Source organism: Schistocerca gregaria, chromosome 9 (genome assembly GCF_023897955.1).
Source record: "Schistocerca gregaria isolate iqSchGreg1 chromosome 9, iqSchGreg1.2, whole genome shotgun sequence".
Taxonomy (NCBI): domain Eukaryota; kingdom Metazoa; phylum Arthropoda; class Insecta; order Orthoptera; family Acrididae; genus Schistocerca; species Schistocerca gregaria.
In genome coordinates this window covers 119415050-119439243 of record NC_064928.1, presented here as the reverse complement: position 1 = coordinate 119439243, position 24194 = coordinate 119415050, and the positions used below count along the sequence as shown (strand labels likewise).

At 44.1% G+C, this 24194-nt stretch overlaps 1 protein-coding gene across 2 annotated transcripts in view; it reads left to right on the top strand.

Moving 5' to 3' along the window:
* The window catches only part of LOC126292189 (double-strand break repair protein MRE11), a 120294-nt gene that overhangs the window by 68736 nt on the left and 27364 nt on the right, over window positions 1-24194 (top strand). For both annotated transcript variants that reach the window (XM_049986033.1, XM_049986032.1), the window contains exon 9: window positions 3562-3788. In XM_049986033.1, coding sequence (XP_049841990.1) covers window positions 3562-3788 — 227 coding nt within the window. The remainder of the gene's footprint in view (window positions 1-3561; window positions 3789-24194) is intronic.

The window sequence follows — 24194 nt, the reverse complement described above, 5'->3', positions numbered from 1 at the left end:
TCTTTTCGAGTGCTACTGTGCAGTGTGGGCTCCTTACCAGAAAGGAATTCAAAGAGGAGCAGCACATTTTGTATGATTGAGAAACAGGAGAGAGTGTCACTGACACAATGTAAGATTTGGGGTGGAGAGCATTAAAACAAAGGCAGTTTTTCACTGCTGCGGAATCTTATTACAAAATTTCAATGGCCAGCTTTTTCCTCTGTGCCTGAAGCTATTTCAGAGAGGTCCTCCCAGCAAGCCTCTAAAGAGGAGTTAGAGGGCAAGCAAACAAAGAAATCTGGTAAGAACAGGACCTTCCTGTAGCCCCAACACCAACACTCCCTACGAATTCTGCACCTGATGATTAGGTGGAGATCGTAGCATCCCCTGAGGACCTGGATCTCACTGATGCCTTATCCACAATAGGAATGGATAAAAATACTCAATTGGTGGCAGCAGGTGACCATGAGGTGTAACCTGCCTCCTTGCCTGCTTCATGCCTTCCCAGCCTCAAGATAACGTCATCTTCCAGTGGAATTGCTACAATATTTCCCAACAGCTGGCTGAGCTATGGCAACTATTAAGCTTTACACCTGCTTTCTGCTTCATCTTGACCTCCAGGCAACCTGCCCTCTGCAGCTAGAGGGGATATTGCAAGAACCGTAGTGACTATAATAGTGTGTCAGGTGGAGTTTGTGTCTATGTCCTGAACTCAGTATGCTGTGTACCTATGCCCCTTCAAACTCTTCTTGAAGCTGTGGCTGTCAGGATAAGAACAGTGCAGGAAATAACTGTTTGCAACGTATATCTTCCTCCAGATGGTGCAATACCTCTGAACGCATTGGCTGCACTGATTCATCAACTACTTAAACCTTTCCTACTTTTGGGAGATTTTAACACCCATAACCCCTTGTGGAATGGCACCGTGCTTACTGGCTGAGGTAGAGATGTCGAAACTTTCCTGTCTCAACTCGACCTCTGCCTCTTAAATACTGGAGCCCCCACACATTTCAGTGTGGCTCATAGCACTTCTCAGCCATTGATTTATCTGTCTGAAGTGCAAGACTTCTCCCACCTGTTCACTGCGGAGCTCATGATGACTTGTGTGGTAGTGACCACTTTTCCATCTTTCTGTCACTCCGTCGGCACCATTCCCCCGAAAATCTACCAAGATGGGATTTAAAATAGGCAGAAAGGGAAGCTTGCACCTTTGCTGTCACCATGGAATTCCCCCCCTCCCTCCCCCCCCCCATGGTACCATCTATGTGGTAGTTGAGCAGGTCACTTTAACAATCGTCTCTGCGGCAGAAAACATGGTCTATTGTACTTTAGGGTGCCCCCACCGAAAGTCAGTACCTTGGTGGTGCCGGAAATCGCGGAGGCCATTAAAGAGCGTCAGCAAGCTCTACAGTGATATAAACTGCACCCTTTCCGAGCGCACCTAATAGCTTTTAAGCGGTGTTTTGTGCTCATGTTCTGCCAGCTTATAAAAAGACGGAGACAGGAATGTTTGGAGAGGTACATCTCAACCATTGGGTGCTGTACATCACCTTCCCAAATCTGGACGAAGATCATACATGTTTTTGGGTGCTAGACCCCGACAGTTGTCACTGGCATTAACATCAATGGCATGTTATCTATCGACGTAAACGCAGTTGCTGAGCACTGTGCTCGAGCCTCCATGTCTGAGAACTATCCCACAGCATTTTGCACCCTTGGACGGCAGAAGGAAAGGAAAGCCCTTTTGTTCACTGAATGTCATAATGAACCCTATAATGTTCCCTTTACAGAGTGGTAGCTCCTCAACATCCTTGCACATTGCCCCGACACTGCTCCTGGGCCAGGTCAGATCCACAGTCAGATGATCAAACACCTCACATCCGACTACAAGCGACATCTCCTCGTCATTTTCAATCAGATCTATTGCAATGGCGTCTTTCCATCGCAAGGGCGAGAGAGCACCATGATTCCAGTGCTCAAAGCTGGAAAATACTCACTTGATAGGGATAGCTATCAGCCCATCAGCCTCACCAATGTTCTTTATAAGCTGTTAAAACATACAGTAAGTCAGTGGTTGTGTTGGACCCTGGAGTCACGTGGCCTACTAGCTCCATGCCAGGGCGGTTTCCGCCAGGGTCGCTCTACCACTGAAAATCTAGTTTCCCTCGAGTCTGCCATCTGAACAGCCTTTTCCAGATGCCGACACCTGTTTGTTGTCTTTTTTTATTTACGAGAAGCTTACGACATGACCTGGTGACATTGTATCCTTGCCACATTATATGAGTGGGGTCTCCGGGGCCCGCTTCTGATTTTTATCTAAATTTTCCTGTCGCTCCATACTTTCCGTGTCCAAGTTGGTGGGTGCCTCCCATAGTTCCATCAAAATCCAGGAGAATGGGCTCTGTATTGAGTGTGTGTCTATTTTTAGTGGCCATCAACGGTCTAGCAGCAACTGTTGGCCCGTCCGTGTCACCTTCTCTGTATGCAGACAACTTCTGCATTTCGTACTGCTCCTCCAGTACTGGTGTTGCTGAGCAGCGGTTACAGGGAACCATCCACAAGGTGCAATCATGGGCTCTAGCCCACGGCTTCCATTTTTCAGCTGTGAACACTTCTGTCGGCGTCGTACCATTCATCTGGAACCAGGACTTTACCTTAATAATGATCCACTCACTGTACTGGAGACACATCGATTCTTTGGACTGGTTTTTGATGCCTGATTGAGAGTGGCTTACTCACCTTCATCAGCTGAAGTGGAAGTGCTGCAGCACCTCAGTGCCCTCCACTGCCTGAGCAACACCAACTGGGGTGCAGATTGCTCTATGCTGCTGCAGCTCTACAGAGCCCTTGTTCAATCCCACCTTGACTGTGGGAGTCTGGTTTATGGTTCGGTGGCGACCTCAGCATTGCGTTTACTTGACCCAGTGCACCACTGTGGCGGTAGACTGGCAACGGGAGGTTTTAGGTCTAGTCCGGTAACCAACGTCCTGGTGGAGGCTGGAGTCCCTCCATTGGAGGTTAGGCACACACAACTGCTCGCCAGTTACATTGTACACATCTAAGGGTGGGCATAGCCTTCTCTCCAAGGCTGCCACCCTCCCTCGATTTTAACTCTGTCGCACATTCTTTGCATTTGTTTGTCTTGGTGGTCTTCTTTTCCCGACGTGTGTTCATCTTGCCTTGTCTTTTTGGGATGGACATTTTAATGTGTTGCAGAGTGGCTGGCTTATCCTCGTTTATTAATGTGATCAGCCAGTGGTTTTAATGCCTTCTCCTTTTCCTTGTGGTGTATGTTTTCCCCATTTTTTTGTTCATTCCATTCGTTTTTAGGTGCGGTTCCCCATTCCTTTTCACTTTTTACTTTCTCAAATGTTCTTTGAATGTTTTTGTTCCTTGAGCCTTGCTTGTGTCAGGTAAAAGGGACTGATGACCCTGTAGTTTGGTCCTTTTATACCCCAAACCGACTAACCAACCAACCTTACTCTTGCATTCACTATTGTTGTGTTTACAGTTTGACACTGTTCCCTACATATTTACACTGAACTTAACAGTTGCATATAATGTGACACTGTGCACTTTCAGGAGACCCAAAGCAGCCCCTGATTCCTCTGGTGCGCCTCAGAGTGGAGTATGCAGATGAGACACAGATGTTCAACGAGATCCGATTTGGGCAGATGTACCAGGAGAAGGTAGCGAACCCACAGGACATGGTAATGCTGCGGAAGGAGCGTGCCGATGGCAAGAAGAATACTACTACAGACGCGAAGCTGGACCGCCATGCGATGGATGCACTTCTGCAGGCAGAAGATGTGAGTAGGCTCTTGCCCCAACTTCATTCTGGTCCCATCTTTTTATTGCTGGAGTATTGTCACACATCCTTGGTTTCAGGATGGCATACTTGACATTTATTTGATCACCAGATGAGTAGGGACAGGAGGAAATCATTTTATTTTAAGGTCAATTTTGATGTTGTTTATTGTTTTGTTGTCTGATGATCTATGCCAATTTTGGTGTCACTATTTAGATGTTACTTTTGTAACAGTTTCGGGGTTACTTTTGTGCTAGTTTAGGCCTTACTTTTTTTGCCAATTTCTGTGTTAGTTTTGTTGTTTTCTGCAAGTATATTCTTTGCCGATCTCCATGTTATTGTGGTTGTTTCCTATGAGTATATATTTTCTTTTAATCTCCCCCCCCCCCCCCCCCAAGTTCAGTGCTTTTTTCTTGTTGTTCCTTTGCTTCACTAATTTTGTTGTTGTTTCTCTGTTGACAATAGTGTCATTTTAGTAGATTTTTGGTCTTTCTCCAACTTTGGTGCTTTTTGCTGATTTTGGTGTTCCGTTTTTTGCTAGTTTTTGATGTTATTTTCTGATGGCTTAGTTTTGTGTATGATTTTTTTGTCTCATTTGTTTTTCCATTTTATGTTGAAATATTAACAACATTATTATGAAAAGAATTGTTACTCGCCGTATGGAGGAGATGTTAATCCACCGATAGACACAACACAGAAAGAGTGTTACACCTGTGAGTTTTCGACTAGTCCATAGCCATCACCAACCCAGTCTTGTAAAACCACGTGAAACAGGCCAAGATCATCTTGCAATACCTCCTCTCCATTTGTAAAATTCTTCTGCTGTGCAATCCCAAATTCCCGGATCCCATATCACACATTGGAACTCTTGGGCTCCAGGGAATGGAGTAGAGTGCACAACGCGACATCAAAAAACTCTGCAACCTGTTCACTTCCTACTCCCATGTTGGGCTACTACTATCCAGCACCTCTATAACACCCTCCAAACCTTTCCCACATCCCTTCATAGCCTACAAACCAGGTCTTGCAGGCCTACTATATTTACCACTCCCTCAGACACTCCCTCCCACCACCACACAGAATCCGGCACTTAAGAGACCTGAAACGTAGGCATGAAGCTTTCCCTATGAAATCTTTAGCCCCACAGAAGTATCAGTCCTTTCAACAGGCCTCAGCTGTTTTCCCACTTCCAAATTCAATCACACTGCACTTGTTAAAACCTAAAACCTGATCCTAACCTTGTAATCCTACCAGTGGACAAAGGCTCCACCACTGTGGTTTTGAATTGCAAGGATTACCTGGCGGAAGGACTCGACCAGCTGTCATAGTGACCCCATTCCAGAAAACCAACAGTATTCTGTACAAAGTAGTTCCCTCCATACAGTCTAGAAATATACAGAGGGACTCATTGAGGCCGTCAGAGTCCATAATTACCCTCGAAACCTTGTACAGAAACTGATCTCCCCTGCCTTATCTCTCCAGCCGCCTACCACCTCCTAGAGTCCCACCGTCTGGTCACAAAGGAGCATTTCCCTTGTGACTCAGTATCACCCAAGAATGGAGCAAATTAATCACATTCTCCAGCAGAGTTTTGAGCACCTATCATTGTGCCCTGAAATGAGGAATTTTCTACCCTCTATCCTTCTGCCCCTACTACAGGGTCATTCCATCGCCCTTTGAACCTATGCAGTGTGCAAAGTCTGGAGGTTTGTGAGGAAGGGGGGTGTGGGAGGAGGTGTGAAATAGAGGGGGGAGAGACTAGTGGGTTGTACTGGTGGAATATAATACAGGGTACATTCCGAAAGTAATGCAATTGAATTTCCCGCGCCGCTCCTAGTTGTCGGAGTGGGAGCGGGCCACATGGAGTAGGTGGGGGGGACGCTAAGCTTTGCCGCGAAACCGGTTTCAGTGCTCTCCGAGCTGTGGAAGCGGCAGGACGTCTGTTATTGTAAACCTCTGCGCGCCGACCGTGTCACGTAAAAAATGGAATCGACGATCGAGCAACGTTACGCGATTAAGTTTTGTGCTAAACTGAACAAATCTTTTGAGGAGACTAACAAAATGATTCGTGAGGCTTACGGGGACTCTGCTCTGTCCTACTCACAAGTTTCGAGGTGGTTAAAGGCCTTTAAGGAAGGCCGGGAAGAGGTTCACGACGAACAACGCTCTGGGCGGCCGTAAACCAGCAAAACAGACAACAATATGGCTCGTGTGCGACAACTGTTGGACTCTGACCATCGATTGAGTATCAGGATGGTTGCCAATGAACTGAACTTGTCGTCTACTGTTGTTTTTCGCATTGTTACTGAAGATTTAGCGATGAGGAAAGTGTGCGCCAAGCTCGTGCCCAAGGTGTTGTCAGACGACGAAAAGACCAACCGAGCGGAAATTTCAAGTGAACATTTGCAACGTGTTGAAATTGAACCTGATTATTTGGACAACGTCATCACTGGTGATGAAACCTGGGTTTTTGAATACGACCCAGAAACAAAACGCCAAAGCTCTGAGTGGCACACTGATCAGTCCCCCAAGCCCAAAAAGGCAAGAATGAGCAAATCAAAAGTGAAAACAATGCTCATTGTCTTTTTCGACAGCAAAGGAGTGGTCCATAAAGAGTTTGTTCCTCAAGGACAGACAGTTAACGCTGCCTACTACGTGGATGTGCTGGAAAGACTCCGCAAAAGGGTCGTCAGGACGAGAAAGGACATCTCCGCTACCTGGCAACTCCATCACGACAACGCGTCTTGCCACAACGCGCTACGAGTCCGCGAGTTCCTGGCCAAACACCAGGTGCCAACGCTGCCCCATCCCCCCTATAGTCCTGACATCGCCCCAGCTGACTTCTTTTTGTTTCCTAGGATTAAGGCAGCCCTGAAAGGAACCCGTTTTTCGTCCATAGACGAGATCCAATCCGCCGTGACGAAGACCTTGCGAGAGGTCCCAGAAGACGCCTTCCAGGGCGCGTACCGGTCATGGCAGAGTCGCTGGAAAAAATGTGTAGAGGCCCAAGGACAGTACTTTGAAGAATTTTAAGTGTTTGTGCAAATCTGTTCAATAAATTACTTAAAAAAAAATAATTGCATTACTTTCGGAACGCACCCTGTAGGCTGTGAGGGTGTACTGGTGGAATAAGACTGTGAAGTGCCAGATTGGGAAGTGGACCGGTGGATGAAGGGCAGGGACTAGAAAAGGCTAAGGCCAGGCAGGATACGGGAATGTAGGACATACTGCAGGGAGAGTTTCAACCTGTGAGATTCAAAAAAACTGAGTTGTTAGGAAGGACCCAGATGGCACAAGTTGGTAAGGGGTGGCCCTACTGTTTCTCGGCCATTTGTCTGGACTGACAGGTTGTCGGTTGTCATGCTCACATAGAATGCAATGGTTGTGGCTTAGTTTGTACATCACATGATTGCTTTTACAGATAGCCCTGTCTTTGATGGGGTAGGTAATACCTTTGCTGTGATAGGTGATAGCTCTGACCAGACTGGAGTAGGTGCATGTCCCTGTACGTTCCAACCATCAGCATCACGCCCTCACCCCTACCCTGCTATCCCTCCCCCTCTGCTTCCCCGTCCCAGCTTAATGCTTACCCCCAACATCCACACTGCTGCTCATCTGTCACACTTGGTCACAGTCTGACTTCTGTGGCCAGAGATAGCGGTCATGTGTGTGCGAGTTGTGCTTACATGGATATGTGTGTGTGTGTGTGTGTGTGTGTGTGTGTGTGTGTGTGTGTGTGTGTGTGTGTGTGTGTTTCCTACACTAGAACAAGGCTTTTTGGACAAAAGCTCACGTGTAGCAGTCTTTGTGTTGTGCCTGTCTGCAACTCAACATCTCCTCTATATGGTGAGTAGAAAGCTCTCTAGTCCTTTTCTTTCACCCCTCTTCCTTCCACTTCAACCTTCCTTCCACTTCAACCCTTCTGCTGGGAGGAGGAGTCACTGGCTCTGAAAGCTTGTATAAGTAAAACCTTTTTTATATATGTATTCTCCTGCCGCTGCGTAGTGAGTAGACTTTTTATCTATCCAAATACATTATGTCTGTCCTTTAGATAATATTGTCATTATTCAGTCAGTTACATAAAATTTGTAGCATTAAAGATCTCATGTATTTTCACTATTTCGCAGCTTCAAGTGCGACTGTGTTCAATACACAGCAGGTATGAATTAAAAAACGCCTTCAATCACAACTTTTTGTGTTTATTAACTACACAAAGCATTTTGGACCCTGTGGGTCCATCATCAGGTGTAATTCTTCTTAATACATGCTTTATTTTTTCTCTTGAATTAGGTGAAATGCATATTCTTGTCACGAAAAGGTTTGATGGTAGGTTATGAATTTTGTAAGCCAAAAACGGAAAATATGTGTGAAATAGTGGAAAAGTTGAACAGTGTAAACTTACCACATACTCCAAGGAAAGTGTTTTTAACGTTTTGGCACCAGCAAACATTCTTTTCTCCATCGTTTTTGTAAACGTCACTTGATTCAAGAGGCACATTTGCAAGCACATGTTTGTAAACAGTTCCACAGATGTTTTTGTACATAATGTCAGAGATGAATTTCATCATAGTGTTAAAAGATACAACTATTAAACAATTGACATAGCTGGCTGGAGTGGCCGTGCGGTTCTAGGCCCTACAGTCTGGAACTGAGCAACCACTACGGTCGCAGGTTCGAATCCTGTCGGACATGGGTGTGTGTGATGTCCTTAGGTTAGGTAGGTTTAATTAGTTCTAAGTTCTAGGCGACTGATGACCTCAGAAGTTAAGTCGCATAGTGCTCAGAGCCATTTTGAACAAACAATTGACATATGCTACAGTAATTTCAATAATTTTGAAGACATATTCTAAACTTATATCCTGCATATGACAATTGTTTAATAGTTGTATCTTTAGCACTACGAATAAATTCATCTTTGCCAACACCATTGTGGGGAACAAATTAAACTCTCATACAGCTTCGCACAAAATACTTTATTTTTTCAACTCGGAAAAGAAAAACTAACTGAACTAACAGTCAGAGAGTAAAACTTACATCTAACATCTACAGCAATTGCATGGAGTAAACAAAGCATGCCTGGCCACTCCCACATTCCCAAACAGTTCCCCCCTTAAAATGCGGAGCACCATGGATCAATGGCTACTTAAACTTGACCTATCTCCCTGCTCTCGTACGGACGACTTGTTACTGCAAGGATGAGGGAGCCGGGGTGTGCTGTTGCGTTGTGTTTCCATATCCTCTTGCCACGGCTTCTTCTGCCATATCATGCGTAGTGATTTCCAAACTTTGGTCCTTTTCGTCCTGTTGAGTGTCATCATACTCCAGTTCTGGTAAGACCCATGCTGGTTTTACCCTCTCTATGGACACACTAATTTTTGTTCTGTGAGGTGTCCATAGTATGGGTGTTGCGTCATACTGTTAGACAAGGTTGAGTATTGACAAGTTCCAGTATATGGAGGTTGTAGTGGCACTCTGACTGAATCTGTGTGGAACATGACATGGGTACAGTCTACAAACGCCTTATGCACGAAAACTGGTCGCTCACCATGTCTAGATAATGTAGGCCTTTCATTGTTTCCTCATGCTCATGGATTTCACATTGACATTTTTTTGTTGGCATTGGTGATGTGGCGGCAGTTAGGTAAACTGCCGGGATTCTCAATGGTTCCTCGTACACCAATTTTGCCACTGAGGCACTGGTGTCAGTTTTGTATGCAGTCCGTAATCCAAGGTGAAGCAATGGTAATACTTCTGTCCAGCTTCTCTGATGACACACAAGAGCTGCCTTCAACGTCCTGCTCCACCTCTCCATCGTACCATTGCTCGATGGTAGCTACATTGTAGCTTGTTGTATGGTGCTGCTGTAATCCACATAAACTAGCTAGTTCATTAAACAGACTAGACTCAAACTGGCAGCCTTGATCTGTTGTGATATAAAGGGGGCACCCAAAGCAAGCTAGCCATTTCTACCACTATGTCAGTGATCGGATGGCCTCCACTCATCCCGTGCATCTGTACCACTGTTAACAAGTATTTATAGCCATCTGAAACTGGTAGTGGACCCGCTAAGGCTAGATGGACGTGGGCAAATCTTGCTGGTGATTCTGTGAAATTCCCAATTTCTACATGAACGTGTCGTCCTACTTTGCAGCACTGACATTGTAGGCATGCGCGAGTCCATATCCTGTTGTCCTTTTTAATTGATGACCGAATGAAACGTGCTGTCAGTAATTTGATTGTGACATTTGCCCCTGGGTGTGCCAGGCCATGAACACTGTCAAATGCTGCCTTACGAAATTATTGTGGAATGTATGGGTGCAGCTTATGCCATGATATATTGCACCATAACTTAAGTCTTCATCCTGGCATGAGTATCGGCTGTAAGAGTAACCCCGTTGTGTGGTCTGTCGATATCTTCTGTAGATCCAGATCCGCTTCACGCGATTTCGTTACTTCTACGAAGTTTATTGTGTTGGTCACACCGCAAACACGAGGAAAGTAATCTAAAAACCAGATTCTCCGCACCTCTGATGTGCCTTATATCCATGGTGAATTGACTGATAAACTCTATGTGCCGGAACTGCCTTGGCGAGCACTTACCGCTGGTGTCGCTGAAAGGTGACACTATAGTTTTATATGCATCAAGATGGTATCTGTTCTTTCGGACATGTTCAAAAGAACAGATACCTTTAGTGATCTTGCAGCTCTCGAAGAATGAAATTACAGTGAAATCTAGACTATTAGTTGCTTACAGGCTTTGATAAATATCAACAGGGACAGTTGTAAATTTGTTCCCCGACCGGGACTTGAACCCGGGATCTCCTGATTACATGGGAGATGCTCTATCTGACTGAACCATCGAGGACACAGAGGAGAGTACGACTGCAGGGACGTATCTCTGGCATGCTCCCTGTGAGACCCACATTTCCAACTTACTGTCCATACACTACATTTGTAGTGCCCCTGCCTACTATACTCATACAGTCAATCTACCGATTCTCATAAGAGTTTGAGCAATGTGAGTTCATCCGCACTGAAGAAGATCCGAAAGAACAGATACCATCTTCATATAGATAAGGCTTATTGGCCAGTGATCTTATTCAGTGCGAAAGCACTCACATTGCTCAAACTCTTACGGGAATCAGTAGACTGACTGCCGCGAGTAATGGGTCTAGTGGGCAGGGGCACTACAAATGTAGTGTGTGGACAGTGGACAGTAAGTTGGAAATGTGGGTCTCACAGAGGGCATGCCAGAGATACGTCCCTGCAGTCGCACTATCCTCTGTGTCCTCGATGGCTGTCAGACACAGCGTTTGCCATGTAAGCAAGAGCTCCTGGATTCGAGGCCCGGTCGGGGTACGCATTTTCAACTGTCCCCGTTGATATTTATCAACGCCTGTAAGCAGCTAATGGTCTAGGTTACATTGTAATTTCATTCTATAGCTTTATGATGAATGAAAATTGTTACTGGCCTTGTTTCAATATCCAGGGGTAATGTTTGACAATTTCATTTATTGCCAACAACTCTCTGTCATACGGACTCCATTTTATCTGTCGGAGTTGCAGCTTCTTTGAGAAGAAACTAAGAGGTTGACAGTATCTGTTGACCTGTTATCACAAGGCCGCACGGGTTGTGACCTGGCTGGCGTGTACTACAATACTCAACGGTCTTGCAGGTATGAGGTGTGTGAGTAACACTGCCTCCTCTAAGCTTTTTGTGATATTCTTGCCAGCCAGTGCATTGGTAAGTGGTGCCAGTGTTTTGGCAGTAATTGGTAAATTATGAAGGCAAAAATTTACAACATTGAGATAAGGCCTAAGTTCTTTGTAGTCTGTAGGTTTGGGTAGGTTGCGCAACATGTCGAGCTCTTCCAGTACTGGTTGTATGCCATCAGCTGAGTCTATATAGCCGAGAAAAGTTATTTGACTCTTGCCCGTGACACATTTGCGTTCATTTAACATTACTCCATATGTATCGAGCCTCTGTCTTACCTCCTGAATATGTCTTTCATGTGATTGCATATCTTCTAAGAATACCAAAATGTCATCCAGATACGCATAACAGAAAGGTAATCCCTGGAGCACTTCATCAATGAATGTGTGCCAGGATTGGCCCAAATTTTTGAGTCCGAATTGCATAAACAGAAATTCGAATGGCCCAGAGGGTGTGATCACCGCCGTCTTTGCCACGACAGCCGGAACTGCAGGAATCTGATTGTATGCCTTACAACAATTCAGCACTGAGAATACTTTAGCACCTGCTAGAGCATGAGTAAACTCTTGAATGTTTGGAATCAGGTAATAATCCAGGATTGTTCTCGTGTTCCATCAGCGGTAGTCGCCACAGGGACGCCATTTGCGGCCTTTCTTGCGTACAAGGTGGAGAGGGGACAAACTGTCAGACCTTCTAATTACTCCAACCTGGAGCATCTCATCAAATATCGCTTTTGTGTCCGCTAATTGCTCTGGGGCTAATCTGCAGATGCGTCTCGATACTGGTGGATGTGGGTTGGTGAGTATGTAATGCACTGTATTATGTTTAACTACTGGAGTCTTTATGGCTGCTTGTCAGGGACATTCTGCCACACTGCACTGAAAACCTTATCCAGTAGTAAGAGTTATTTGCCGAGTCCATGGTGAGTGTAAAATGAGACAAGAAATCTGCGCCTAAGATCGGCTGTAAAATATCAGCCACTACAAAATTCCACTTGTAACGGGTAGATAAACCAATATCTATCATGAGCTCTTTATAACCGTATGTGTTTATTCTTTAGTTGTTAACTTCTATCAATTTCAAAGGCTCCCACGTGTCCTTATCAAAGCTCGGGGCTGGCAAGGTACTCACTTCTGAGTTGGTGTCTGTCAGGAAGTTGAGACCTGAGTGTCTGTCAGCTACTTGTAATCTGTACGGTGTCAACTTATAATCCCAGGTTGCAGAGTGGCATAAAGGTATAGCATACAGGAAGCCTTCAACTGGCTTACCTTCACGGTGCATGTTGCTGTCTGCAGTTGTCACCTGGTACTTGTTTGTATATGGCCCCATTCGTGAGTGCCGCAGCCTGTGGCACCTAGAGCAGTCTGCTCTCGCCACTTGGGGTATCCTCAAGGTTTTGTGCATCTCGTAGCTCGTCGCCCAAATTGTCTGTGGTACCAGCAAAAATTGTCGGTGTGAGCCTTGATCCTGTTTGGAGTATGACATCTTGTTACTGGTGGACCTAAGCAGCTCCAAGTTATGGAGCCGAGTAGTGATATTTTCCATCGTGTCTTGCAGTTTTCTCAGCAATGCCTGGTTTTTTTCTGTAACCTGTGGCTGCACAGCTTCACTTCGATTCCTCTAGCAATTCTGATGAGTTATCATTGGCTTCCGTTGCAGAGGTGGCAGATGAGGTTGCTGCGGACGCTATTAGTGTCGACTGTCGAGTAGCGAAAGCTGTGACACCTATTTGCAGTTGCTTGTCAAGAGACTGTCCTTCGTATGCAATCAACATCAGTTGAACATGATGAGGAAGCTGCTGTTGCCAGACATGCAGTAACAATTTACTGGATATCATGCTTTCATTGACTATAATTTGTAAATGTCTCCGAAATTCAGATGAGCTTCTGTCCCCGTGTTCCTCCTGATACGTCACCCGGTAAAGTCGCCATTCAGAAAATTTCATGCAGTGAGCAATCGACACCGTTTTAAGTGAGGCGTATGATTGTATCAGAGACTATCGTCGTTTCTCTCTGATCCAGGTTGCTAATTATGAGAGTGAATTTTTCGCGGTCTTTGGTTATGTGTTGTTGCTCAAAGATATTATCTGTTATCACAAACCGTACGTCTGGGTGCACAGGTGTGACTGGAGGTGCCCTTAATTGCGACCTTGGCGCGATTCATAATGGTGCGTTCATACATGAAAAATCTTCAGTATGTGAGTATGCCGTGATGTGGCTGCTACTACCGGAGTTTGCACCGTTTTGCTCTCATTATTCGGTGTTGCAAGCTCCAAAAGCCGAGCTCTTGCTTTAGCCGTCACATCTCCTCATTCGTTGCTTGCAGAATTTTGTTAGCTTCTTCCCTCTTTGGTGAAACTGCCACACAATATTAAGTTGCGAGAGCTTTTCTAATTCTTCCCAGGCGTCACCAATTATGTGGGCGAGAAATAAAACCTACATACAGCTTTGCACAAAATAATTTATTTTTCGAAAATGGCAAAGAAAAACTAACAGTCAAAGAGTAAAAACTAATATCTAACATCCGCTGCACTTGCGTGGAGTAAACGAAGCACGTATCACTCGCTACTACCTCGCTCCCATACTGTGTACCAAAATATCTGTGAAGTGTTTACAGTCAGGCAGTAGTAGCCAACCTAGACAGACACAGCAACAGGGAAGTAACTGCTGTTGTGACATTTACGAGTTCCTAACCAGGAGAGAATTTTATTGTATCATCTGTGTGCTTTAATAGTTTAGTTTCTTGAGTTACTGTCTGTAAATTTAATATGTAATTGCCACAGTTATCGTGTTTCATTTGCGTCGGAAAGTAAACAGATTTTGTTACATATTACAAGTTCCTAATCGGGGCAAATTATTTAGTTTAACCTGAGTGCTTTGTTAGTTAGGTTTTTTAATACCTCCATGTTACTAGACACAGTTTGTGTGTTTTTGTCGGGGTCTAAAATATATTTGCACAGGATGTGCCGATAGTCCATTTTTGTTCATAGTTTAGTTTTCCACAGTCTTTAGTATGGACAGGGACTGTGATTGTTGTTTGCGGATGCGAGCCGAGTTGGTGAAACTTAGCTTCAGGCTGTGATGGCTTCGGTTACACAGCTTGAGGCTGCAGTGGATGGGCACCACTGTTGTGGGCCGGCTGTGGGGATCCAACAGACGTCCAGCACGTCCGGGTCCTCTGATCGGTCCTCAGCGGTGGTGAGCCCAGTTACTGCCCGCACTGACGCTGACCCCTCACCTGTGGTTGAGTGGGAGGTCACCCCGGGGTGAAGCAGGTGGCAAAAGGCTTCCCAGGAGACCGCACATAAGGCCTCCCTGGTTTGACTGACAAACAGGTTCCAGGTGCTGTCTGTGGCTGACGCTGTCGCTGAGCAGATGCTGTCGCCTGTCCTGTTTCAGAAGAAACCACTCAGTCTGCAAGATCCGGGCAATTGCAGAGGGTGGGATTTTTGGTACTTGGGAGCTCCAACGTTAGGCATGTAGCGGGGTCCCTGAAAGACTTAGCTGACAAGAAGGGTAAGAAAACCAATGTGAATTGCGTGTGCATACCGGGTCGAGACATTCCAGATGTGGAAAGAGTCCTCCCGGATTCCATGAAGAGCACAGGGTGCAGCCAGCTGCAGGTGGTTGCTCACGTTGGTACCGATGATGTGTGTCACGTTGCATCAGAAGAGATTCTCACTGGAGCAGCTAACAGACGTGGCGAAGGTTTGTAAGATGAAAGCAGAGCTGACCATTTGCAGCATAGTTCACAGGACCGATTGCAGATCTCTGGTACAGAGCCAAGTAGAGGGTCTGAATCAGAGGCTCAGACGGTTCTGCGACCATGTAGGCTGCAGATTCCTCACCTCAGCCCATAGGGTGATTCGGTTTTGGGTTCCAATGAATAGGTCAGGTGTCCACTATACGCAGGAGGTGGCTACATGGGCAGCAGGGACTGTGTGGCGTGGACTGGGTGGTTTTTTAGGTTAGAGGGTCTCAGGAAGACATAAGAAGAGCTTCAGTCACAAAGAGCGCAGGCTGAACCCAGGAATAACGTAGATATAGGAACCTTTGGTATAACAGTTGTAATACACTCCTGGAAATTGAAATAAGAACACCGTGAATTCATTGTCCCAGGAAGTGGAAAATTTATTGACACATTCCTGGGGTCAGATAAATCACATGATCACACTGACAGAACCACAGGCACATAGACACAGGCAACAGAGCATGCACAATGTCGGCACTAGTACAGTGTATATCCACCTCTCGCAGCAATGCAGGCTGCTATTCTCCCATGGAGAGGATCGTAGAGATGCTGGATGTAGTCCTGTGGAACGGCTTGCCATGCCATTTCCACCTGGCGCCTCAGTTGGACCAGCGTTCCTGCTGGACGTGTAGACCGCGTGAGACGACGCTTCATCCAGTCCCAAACATGCTCAATGGGGGACAGATCCGGAGATCTTGCTGGCCAGGGTAGTTGACTTACACCTTCTAGAGCACGTTGGGTGGCACGGGATACATGCGGACGTGCATTGTCCTGTTGGAACAGCAAGTTCCCTTGCCGGTCTAGGAATGGTAGAACGATGGGTTCGATGACGGTTTGGATGTACCGTGCACTATTCAGTGTCCCCTCGACAATCACCAGAGGTGTACGGCCAGTGTAGGAGATCGCTCCCCACACCATGATGCCGGGTGTTGGCCCTGTGTGCCTCGGTCGTATGCAGTCCTGATTGTGGCGCTCACCTGCACGGCGCCAAACACGCATACGACCATCATTGGCACCAAGGCAGAAGCGACTCTCATCGCTGAAGACGACATGTCTCCATTCGTCCCTCCATTCACACCTGTCGCGACACCACTGGAGGCGGGCTGCACGATGTTGGGGCGTGAGCGGAAGACGGCCTAACGGTGTGCGGGACCGTAGCCCAGCTTCATGGAGACGGTTGCGAATGGTCCTCACCGATACCCCAGGAGCAACAGTGTCCCTAATTTGCTGGGAAGTGGCGGTGCGGTCCCCTACGTCACTGCGTAGGATCCTACGGTCTTGGCGTGCATCCGTGCGTCGCTGCGGTCCGGTCCCAGGTCGACGGGCACGTGCACCTTCCGCCGACCACTGGCGACAACATCGATGTACTGTGGAGACCTCACGCCCCACGTGTTGAGCAATTCGGCGGTACGTCCACCCGGCCTCCCGCATGCCCACTATATGGCCTTGCTCAAAGTCCGTCAACTGCACATACGGTTCACGTCCACGCTGTCGCGGCATGCTATCAGTGTTAAAGACTGCGATGGAGCTCTGTATGCCACGGCAAACTGGCTGACACTGACGGCGGCGGTGCACAAATGCTGCGCAGCTAGTGCCATTCGACGGCCAACACCGCGGTTCCTGGTGTGTCCGCTGTGCCGTGCGTGTGATCATTGCTTGTACAGCCCTCTCGCAGTGTCCGGAGCAAGTATGGTGGGTCGGACACACCGGTGTCAATGTGTTCTTTTTTCCATTTCCAGGAGTGTATGTCATAGCTGTTTTGGGAAAGTATGAGAGCTCCAAGCACTAATAGAAAGCACTGATGCTCAAATAGTTATAGGCACTGAAAGCTGGCTAAAGCCGGATATAAGCTCAGCCGGAATTTTTGCGAAGATCCTAACGGTGTTCCGAAAGGATAGGCTAAACACGGTTGGCAGTGACGTGTTTGTTGCTGTCAGAAGTACAGGGTGATTCAAAAAGAATACCACAACTTTAGGAATTTAAAACTCTGCAACGACAAAAGGCAGAGCTAAGCACTATCTGTCGGCAAATTAAGGGAGCTATAAAGTTTCATTTAGTTGTACATTTGTTCGCTTGAGGCGCTGTTGACTAGGCGTCAGAGTCAGTTGATGCTAAGATGGCGACCGCTCAACAGAAAGCTTTTTGTGTTATTGAGTACGGCAGAAGTGAATCGACGACAGTTGTTCAGCGTGCATTTCAAATGAAGTATGGTGTTAAACCTCCTGATAGGTGGTGTATTAAACGTTGGTATAAACAGGTTACAGAGAATGGGTGTTTGTGCAAAGGGAAAAGTTCTGGACGGCCGAGAACGAGTGATGAAAATGTAGCACGCATCCAGTATCTGGAGATGTTAGAGAATTTGCTGTTCCCTCAGCTCAAACAAGAAGCACAGCAATTCATATTTCAGCAGGATGGAGCGCCACGACATTGGCACTTATCTGTCCGTAACTACCTGAACGTCAACTACCCGAGGCGATGGATCGGCCGCCAGGCAGCCCGTGACAGAGCACTTCATCACTGGCCTCCAAGAAGCCCTGATCTTACCCCCTGTGATTTTTTCACCATTGATGATTTGAAACGTGAAATAACAGCAGCTATCCAAACTGTTACGCCTGATATGCTACAGAGAGTGTGGAACGAGTTGGAGTATCTGATTGATATTGCTCGAGTGTCTGGAGGGGGCCATATTGAACATCTCTGAACTTGCTTTTGAGTGAAAAAAAACCTTTTTAAATACTCTTTGTAATGATGTATAACAGAAGGTTATGTTATGTTTCTTTCATTAAATACACATTTTCAAAGTTGTGGTATTCTTTTTGAATCACCCTGTAGTTTAACTTGTCGCTAGATTGAAGTAGATACTTCCTGTGAGTTAGTATGGGCAGAAGTCATTGTTGGCAACTGGAATAAAATAATAATTGGATCCCTTTACTGACCTCCCAGTTCAGATGATACAGTTGCCGAAAGGTTCAAAGAAAACTTGAAATTGATTTCAAACACGTACCTGACTGAAACGATAATAGTTGGTGGTGACTTTAATTTACCCTCCATATGTTGGTGAAAATACATGTTTAATTCCAGAGCTACGCATAAAATATCCTCTGAAATTGTGCTATATGCATTTTCTGAAAATTATTTCCAGCAGTTAGTTCATGAGTCCAAGCGAATAGTACCAAGTGTACCAGTATGAAATGAGCGTTAAGATACAAATGTGTCGACAGGGACTATTTGTTGTGAGCCAGCCTTAATATTTTTTTAAATTTTTTTTGTATGGCATCTGTCAAAGATATTTAGTATACATCAAGTTACGGAACAAACATCATCATATGTTTTCATCGTGTTTTGCGGAAAGCATTAATTTTTTTGTTTTTATTAAAAAAAAGTGTTGCTGAGTCGCATCGAATGCTTGTCGAGGCATATGGTGATCATGCTCTATCAGAAGCAACATGCAAAAGATGGTTTCAATGGTACAGAAATAATGATTTTGATGTAAGAAATGAAGAACGTGGAAGACCACCAAAAAAGTTCAAAGACGCTGAATTGCAAGCAATATTGGCTGAAGATGATACTTTGAGTCAGAAGAAAATGGCAGCAATGACCAATGTTGCACAACAAACAATTTCTGACCATTTGAAAGCTATGGGAAAGATCCAAAAGTGTGGAAAACGGATGCCACATGACTTGAATGAAAGACAGATGGAAAACTGAAAAACCATTTGTCAAATTTTGCTTCAAAGACTTGAAAGAAAATCAATTTTGTATCGAATTGTTACTTTCGTTGAAAAATGGATTTATTTTAAGAATCCTAAACGGGAAAAATCGTGGGTAAATCTGGGAAACCATCATTTACTTCAAAACAGATCGATTTGGCAAGAAGACAATGCTCTGTGTTTGGTGGGATCAGAAAGGTGTGGTGAATCGTGAGTTTCTAAAACCTGGTGAAACTGTGAATACTAATTGATACAGACTACAAATGATCAATTTGAACTACGCATTGATCGAAAAAAGACCAGAATGGGCCAGAAGACATGGCAAAGTAATATTTTTACACAACAATGCACCTGCACACAAAGCAAAACTGGTTCACAATACAATCAAAACACTTGGCTGCGAGTTGCTACCCCACCCGCCGTATTCACCAGACTTGGCCCCTTCCGACTACCATTTGTTTTCATCAATGGGACATGCATTGGGTGAGGAACACTTCGATTCCTTTGAAGAAGCCGAAAATTGGGTGTCTGATTCTTTTGCTTCAAAAGACGAACATTTCTGTTGTGGTTGGCAGGAGAGCCAACCGTGTTTTTCTAAAGGAGGCCGAAATGCACGCGTCTCAGCTCACGCAGGCTGGCGTGAGGTCTGGAGCATGACAAGGGAATTAGAATTGAGAAAAACGGACGTAGCTGGTGGAATACTTAACTTTAATCCATTAATGGAGAACGTCGCTCTTTATGATACATGATTCACAATATTAATAGTACGGATACTGGCGCCTTGCTAGGTCGTAGCAAATAACGTAGCTGAAGGCTATGCTAACTATCGTCTCGGCAAATGAGAGCGTAGAAGTCAGTGAATTATCGCTAGCAAAGTTGGCTGTACAACTGGGTCGAGTGCTAGGAAGTCTCTCTAGACCTGCCGTGTGGCGGCGCTCAGTCTGCAATCACTGATAGTGGCGAAACACGGGTCCGGCGAATACTACAGGACCGCGGCTGATTTAAAGGCTACCACCTAGCAAGTGTGGTATCAGGCGGTGACACCACAATTTCTATTGGTGTGGTGTCCACAAATTGCCAGAAAGGTGGTCAAAATGTATAGAAAGCAATGGTCAGTACTTTGAATAAAATGTTTTTACTTTTCAATTCAAAATTAGTGCTTCTTTTTTTAAAAAAAAATAATAATAAAATAAAATAAAATTAAAAAAAAAAACCACGCTCTTTTCATACCGGTACACCTTGTAAACGGTTGTGAAAACACACTTGACTTCTTAAGCAACAAATAATCCTGGGTTAATAACAAGCATCAAAACCGATTCAGGAATTAGTGAACACAGGATTGTCATAGTGAGATTGAATATTGTAATCCCCAAATCCTCGAAAAATAAGCGAAAAATATATGTATTCAAAAAGCAGATAAAAATTCACTTGATGCCTTCCTGAGAGACAATCTCCACTCATTTCAAATTAATAATATAAGTATAGACCAGATGTGGCTTAAATTCAATGAAATAATATTGGCAACAATTCAGAGATTTATACCAAATAAATTAACAAACAATGGAGCTGATCCTCCTTGGTACACAAAATGGGTTACAATACTGTTGCAGAAACAACGAAACAAGCATATCAAATTTAAACAGACGCTAAAACTCCAAAATTGGCGATCTTTTACAGAAGCTCGAAATTTATCGCGGACTTGAATGCGAGATGCTTATAACAGTTTCCACAGAGAAACTTTGTCTCGAAACCTGGCAGAAAACCCAAAGAGATTCTGGTTGTATGTGAAGTACGTTAGCGGCAAGAAACAGTCAATGCCTTTGTTGCACGATAGCAATGGAGATACTTTCGAAGCCAGTGTTGCCAAAGCAGAGTTGCTAAACACAGCTTTCCGAAATACCTTTGCAAAGAGGACTAAGTAAATATTACAGAATGCGAATCGAGAACATCTGCCAACATGAGTAACGTAGAAGTAAAAATCCCCGGAGTAGTGAAGCAACTTAAATCACTTAATAAAAGCAAGTCTTCTGGTCCAGACTGTATACCAATTAGGTTCCTTTCCGAGTATCCTGATGTATTGGCTCTATACTTAACTATCATATACAACCGTTCGTTCGGCGAAAGATCCCTACTCAAAGACTGGAAAGTTACTCAGGTCAAACCAATATTCAAGAAAGGTAGTAGCAGTAATTCACTAACTTCAAGCACATATCGTTAACGTCGATATGCAGCAGGATTTTGGAACATACATTGTGTTCGAACATTATGAATTACCTAGAAGAAAACGGTCTATTGACACACAGTAAACATGGGTTACAAAACACCTTTGCTGTGAAACACAACTAGCTCTTTATTCACGTGAAGTGTTAAGTGCTATTAGCAAGGGATTTAAGATCGATTCCATATTTCTGGGTTTCCGGAAGGCTTTTCACATTGTACCAAACAAGCGTCTTGTAGTGAAATTGCGTGCTTATGAAATATGGTCTCAGTTATGTGACTGGAGTTGTGATTTCCTGTCAGAGAGATCACAATTGGTAGTAATAGACGGAAAGTCATTGAGTAAAACAGAAGTGATTTCCGACGTTCCCCAAGGTAATGTTATAGGCCCTTTGCTGTTGCTTATCTATATAAACGATTTGGGCGACAATCTGAGGAGCCCTCTTAGGTTTTTTGTTGATGACGCTGTCGTTTATCGACTAATAAAGTAATCAGATGAAAAACTAATTGCAAAATAGTTTAGAAAAGATATCTGAATGGTGCTAAAATTGGCAGTAGGCCCTAAGTAACGAAGAGTGTGAGGTCATCCACACGAGTGCTAAAATGAATTCGTTAAACTTCGGTTACACTCTAAATCAGTCTAAATCTAAAAGCCATAAATTCAACTAATTACCTGGGTATTAAAATTACGAACAACTTAAATTGGAAGGGACACACAGAAAATGTTGTGTCGAAGGCTAACCTATTGGCAGGAACTTAGAAAATGTAACAAACCTACTAAGGAGACTGCTTACACTATGCTTGTCCATCCTCTTTTAGAATACTGCTGCGTAGTGTGGGATCCTTGCCAGATAGGACTGACAGAATACATCGAAAAACCTCAAAGAAAGGCAGCAAGTTTTGTATTATTGTGAAATATGGAAGAGAGTGTCACAGAAATGATACAGGATTTGGGCTGGAAATCATTAAAAGAAAGGCGTTTTTAATTTTGTGACAGAATCTTCTCACGAAATTCCAATCACCAACTTTCTCCTCTGAATGTGAAAATATTTTGTTGACACCGACGTACATAGGGAGGAACAATCACCTAGATAAAATAAGGGAAATCAGAGCTCCTATGGAAAGATATAGGTGTTCATTCTTTCCACGTGCTATAAGAGATTGGGATAATATAGAATTGTGAAGGTGGTTCGATGAACCCTGTGTCAGGAACTTAAATGTGATTTGTAGAGTATCCATGTAGATGTAGATGTAGACAAACGTGTTTGCAAATATGCCTCTTGAATGAAGTGACATGTATGAAAACAATGGAGAAAAGAATGATTGCCGTTGCCAAAACATTAAAAACGCTTTTCTTGGATTATGTGGTAAATTTGCACTGTTTATCTTTTCCACTATTTCGCACATTTTCTGCGTTTGACTTCAGAAATTCGTAAACTGACATCAAACCTTTTTGCGACAGGAATATGCATTTCACCTCATTCAGGGGATAAAATAAAACATATGTTAAGACTAATTGCACCTGATGATGGACCCACAGGGTCTTAAATGCATTGTTTACTTAATAAAACACAAAAAGTTGTAACTGAAGGGTGTTTTAATTCATATCTCCAATACATTTATGTTAGACTCATTAAATGTAATCAGTTAACGAACAAGTAACTGTTCATAGTTTTTCCAAAAGAAAGCATTTTCATAACTTCGTGTTCTCTTCCCAGACATTGTCACTGATCCATCAACACTTCATTGTAGTGTGAGAACTGTCGCTTGAATTTTTTATGTACTTCGAAGCTTTCAGCACACTGTACATTTCACAATGTCCATACGAAGGGATTTGTATCACTTCAGAAAATTTGCATTGCAGACATCAGCTATTCCAGGTATACAAACACCTTGTAATCATCATCATCATCATCATCATCGATATTCTGTGCGTTATTGACAACTTAGAGTTGAAACGAGAACCTAAGGGTGCAAACAATGATTTTCAAGGATCCATGGTCATAAAATTTGACTGAAGTTCGAAAGTGTAATCCAATATGTTTCATTGTTTCTTTAACGTAAGCCTGAAGTGTTTGCTCTTCATGTTTTTTAAATCTGGTTTTTCATCTTAAAAAAGTCTTTTTTCCACAATAGTGGATCCTCCTTCAAATATTTTATTTGGAGTAGACCGAATAGTTTTATGAGGCAACTTCTCATTTCCCTACCGTTCTCCAGAACACGTTGTAACATAGGTGACACATTTTTTTAAGATCTTCACTATAGCACATGCATTGCACTGCTTATTCTCGTGGTATGCAAATTTAACTAGAAAAACCACTAGATATATAAGTTCAACTTCTCAAACACATAAATCAACAGGACACCTTCTCAATTTGCTTGTGTATGCCAGCCACAAAACATGATGTCTGATGTATCTTGTGGAGCAACCAAATGATGAAAATCTTTTTTTCAGTGTTTAATTCAATATTAGTTTTACTATTTTGTGAAATAAAATTTGTTGTATCAGCCTGATCTGTAGTATAGCTCGACATCTGCATGCAACTACCTTGCATTTGCTACAAAAATTTTTGCTTGCAAGAAAATTAATAGTTGTACTGTGTCATTAAGGAGCATTTGCTTTTTCATATGGTTTAGTACCTATTTAAAATATTTTCTTCAGTCAACTATATATTTATCTTGGCTGTTCGTTTCCATGGTTCATTTTGTGTGCTTATTTTACCAGTTTCTCACCTTCTCTCTCTCTCTCTCTCTCTCTCTCTCTCTCTCTCTCTCTCTCTCTCTCTCTTTTTTCCCCTCTCATTGTACACTTGTTACAACTACACCCCTACTCAATGTATTGTCTTTAAGTCAGCACAGTGAGATACTGAGCTGAGCTAGTGATTATTCGCCTGTAGTGGGCGAATGCATGAAGCTCAGAGACACACGCAACAGGAAACAGCATTCGCAATAGATTTTGAGCTCTATGTCCCCGCTACCTGTGTCCTTCCCAGCCCCTTCCCCAGCTCGGGCAGCT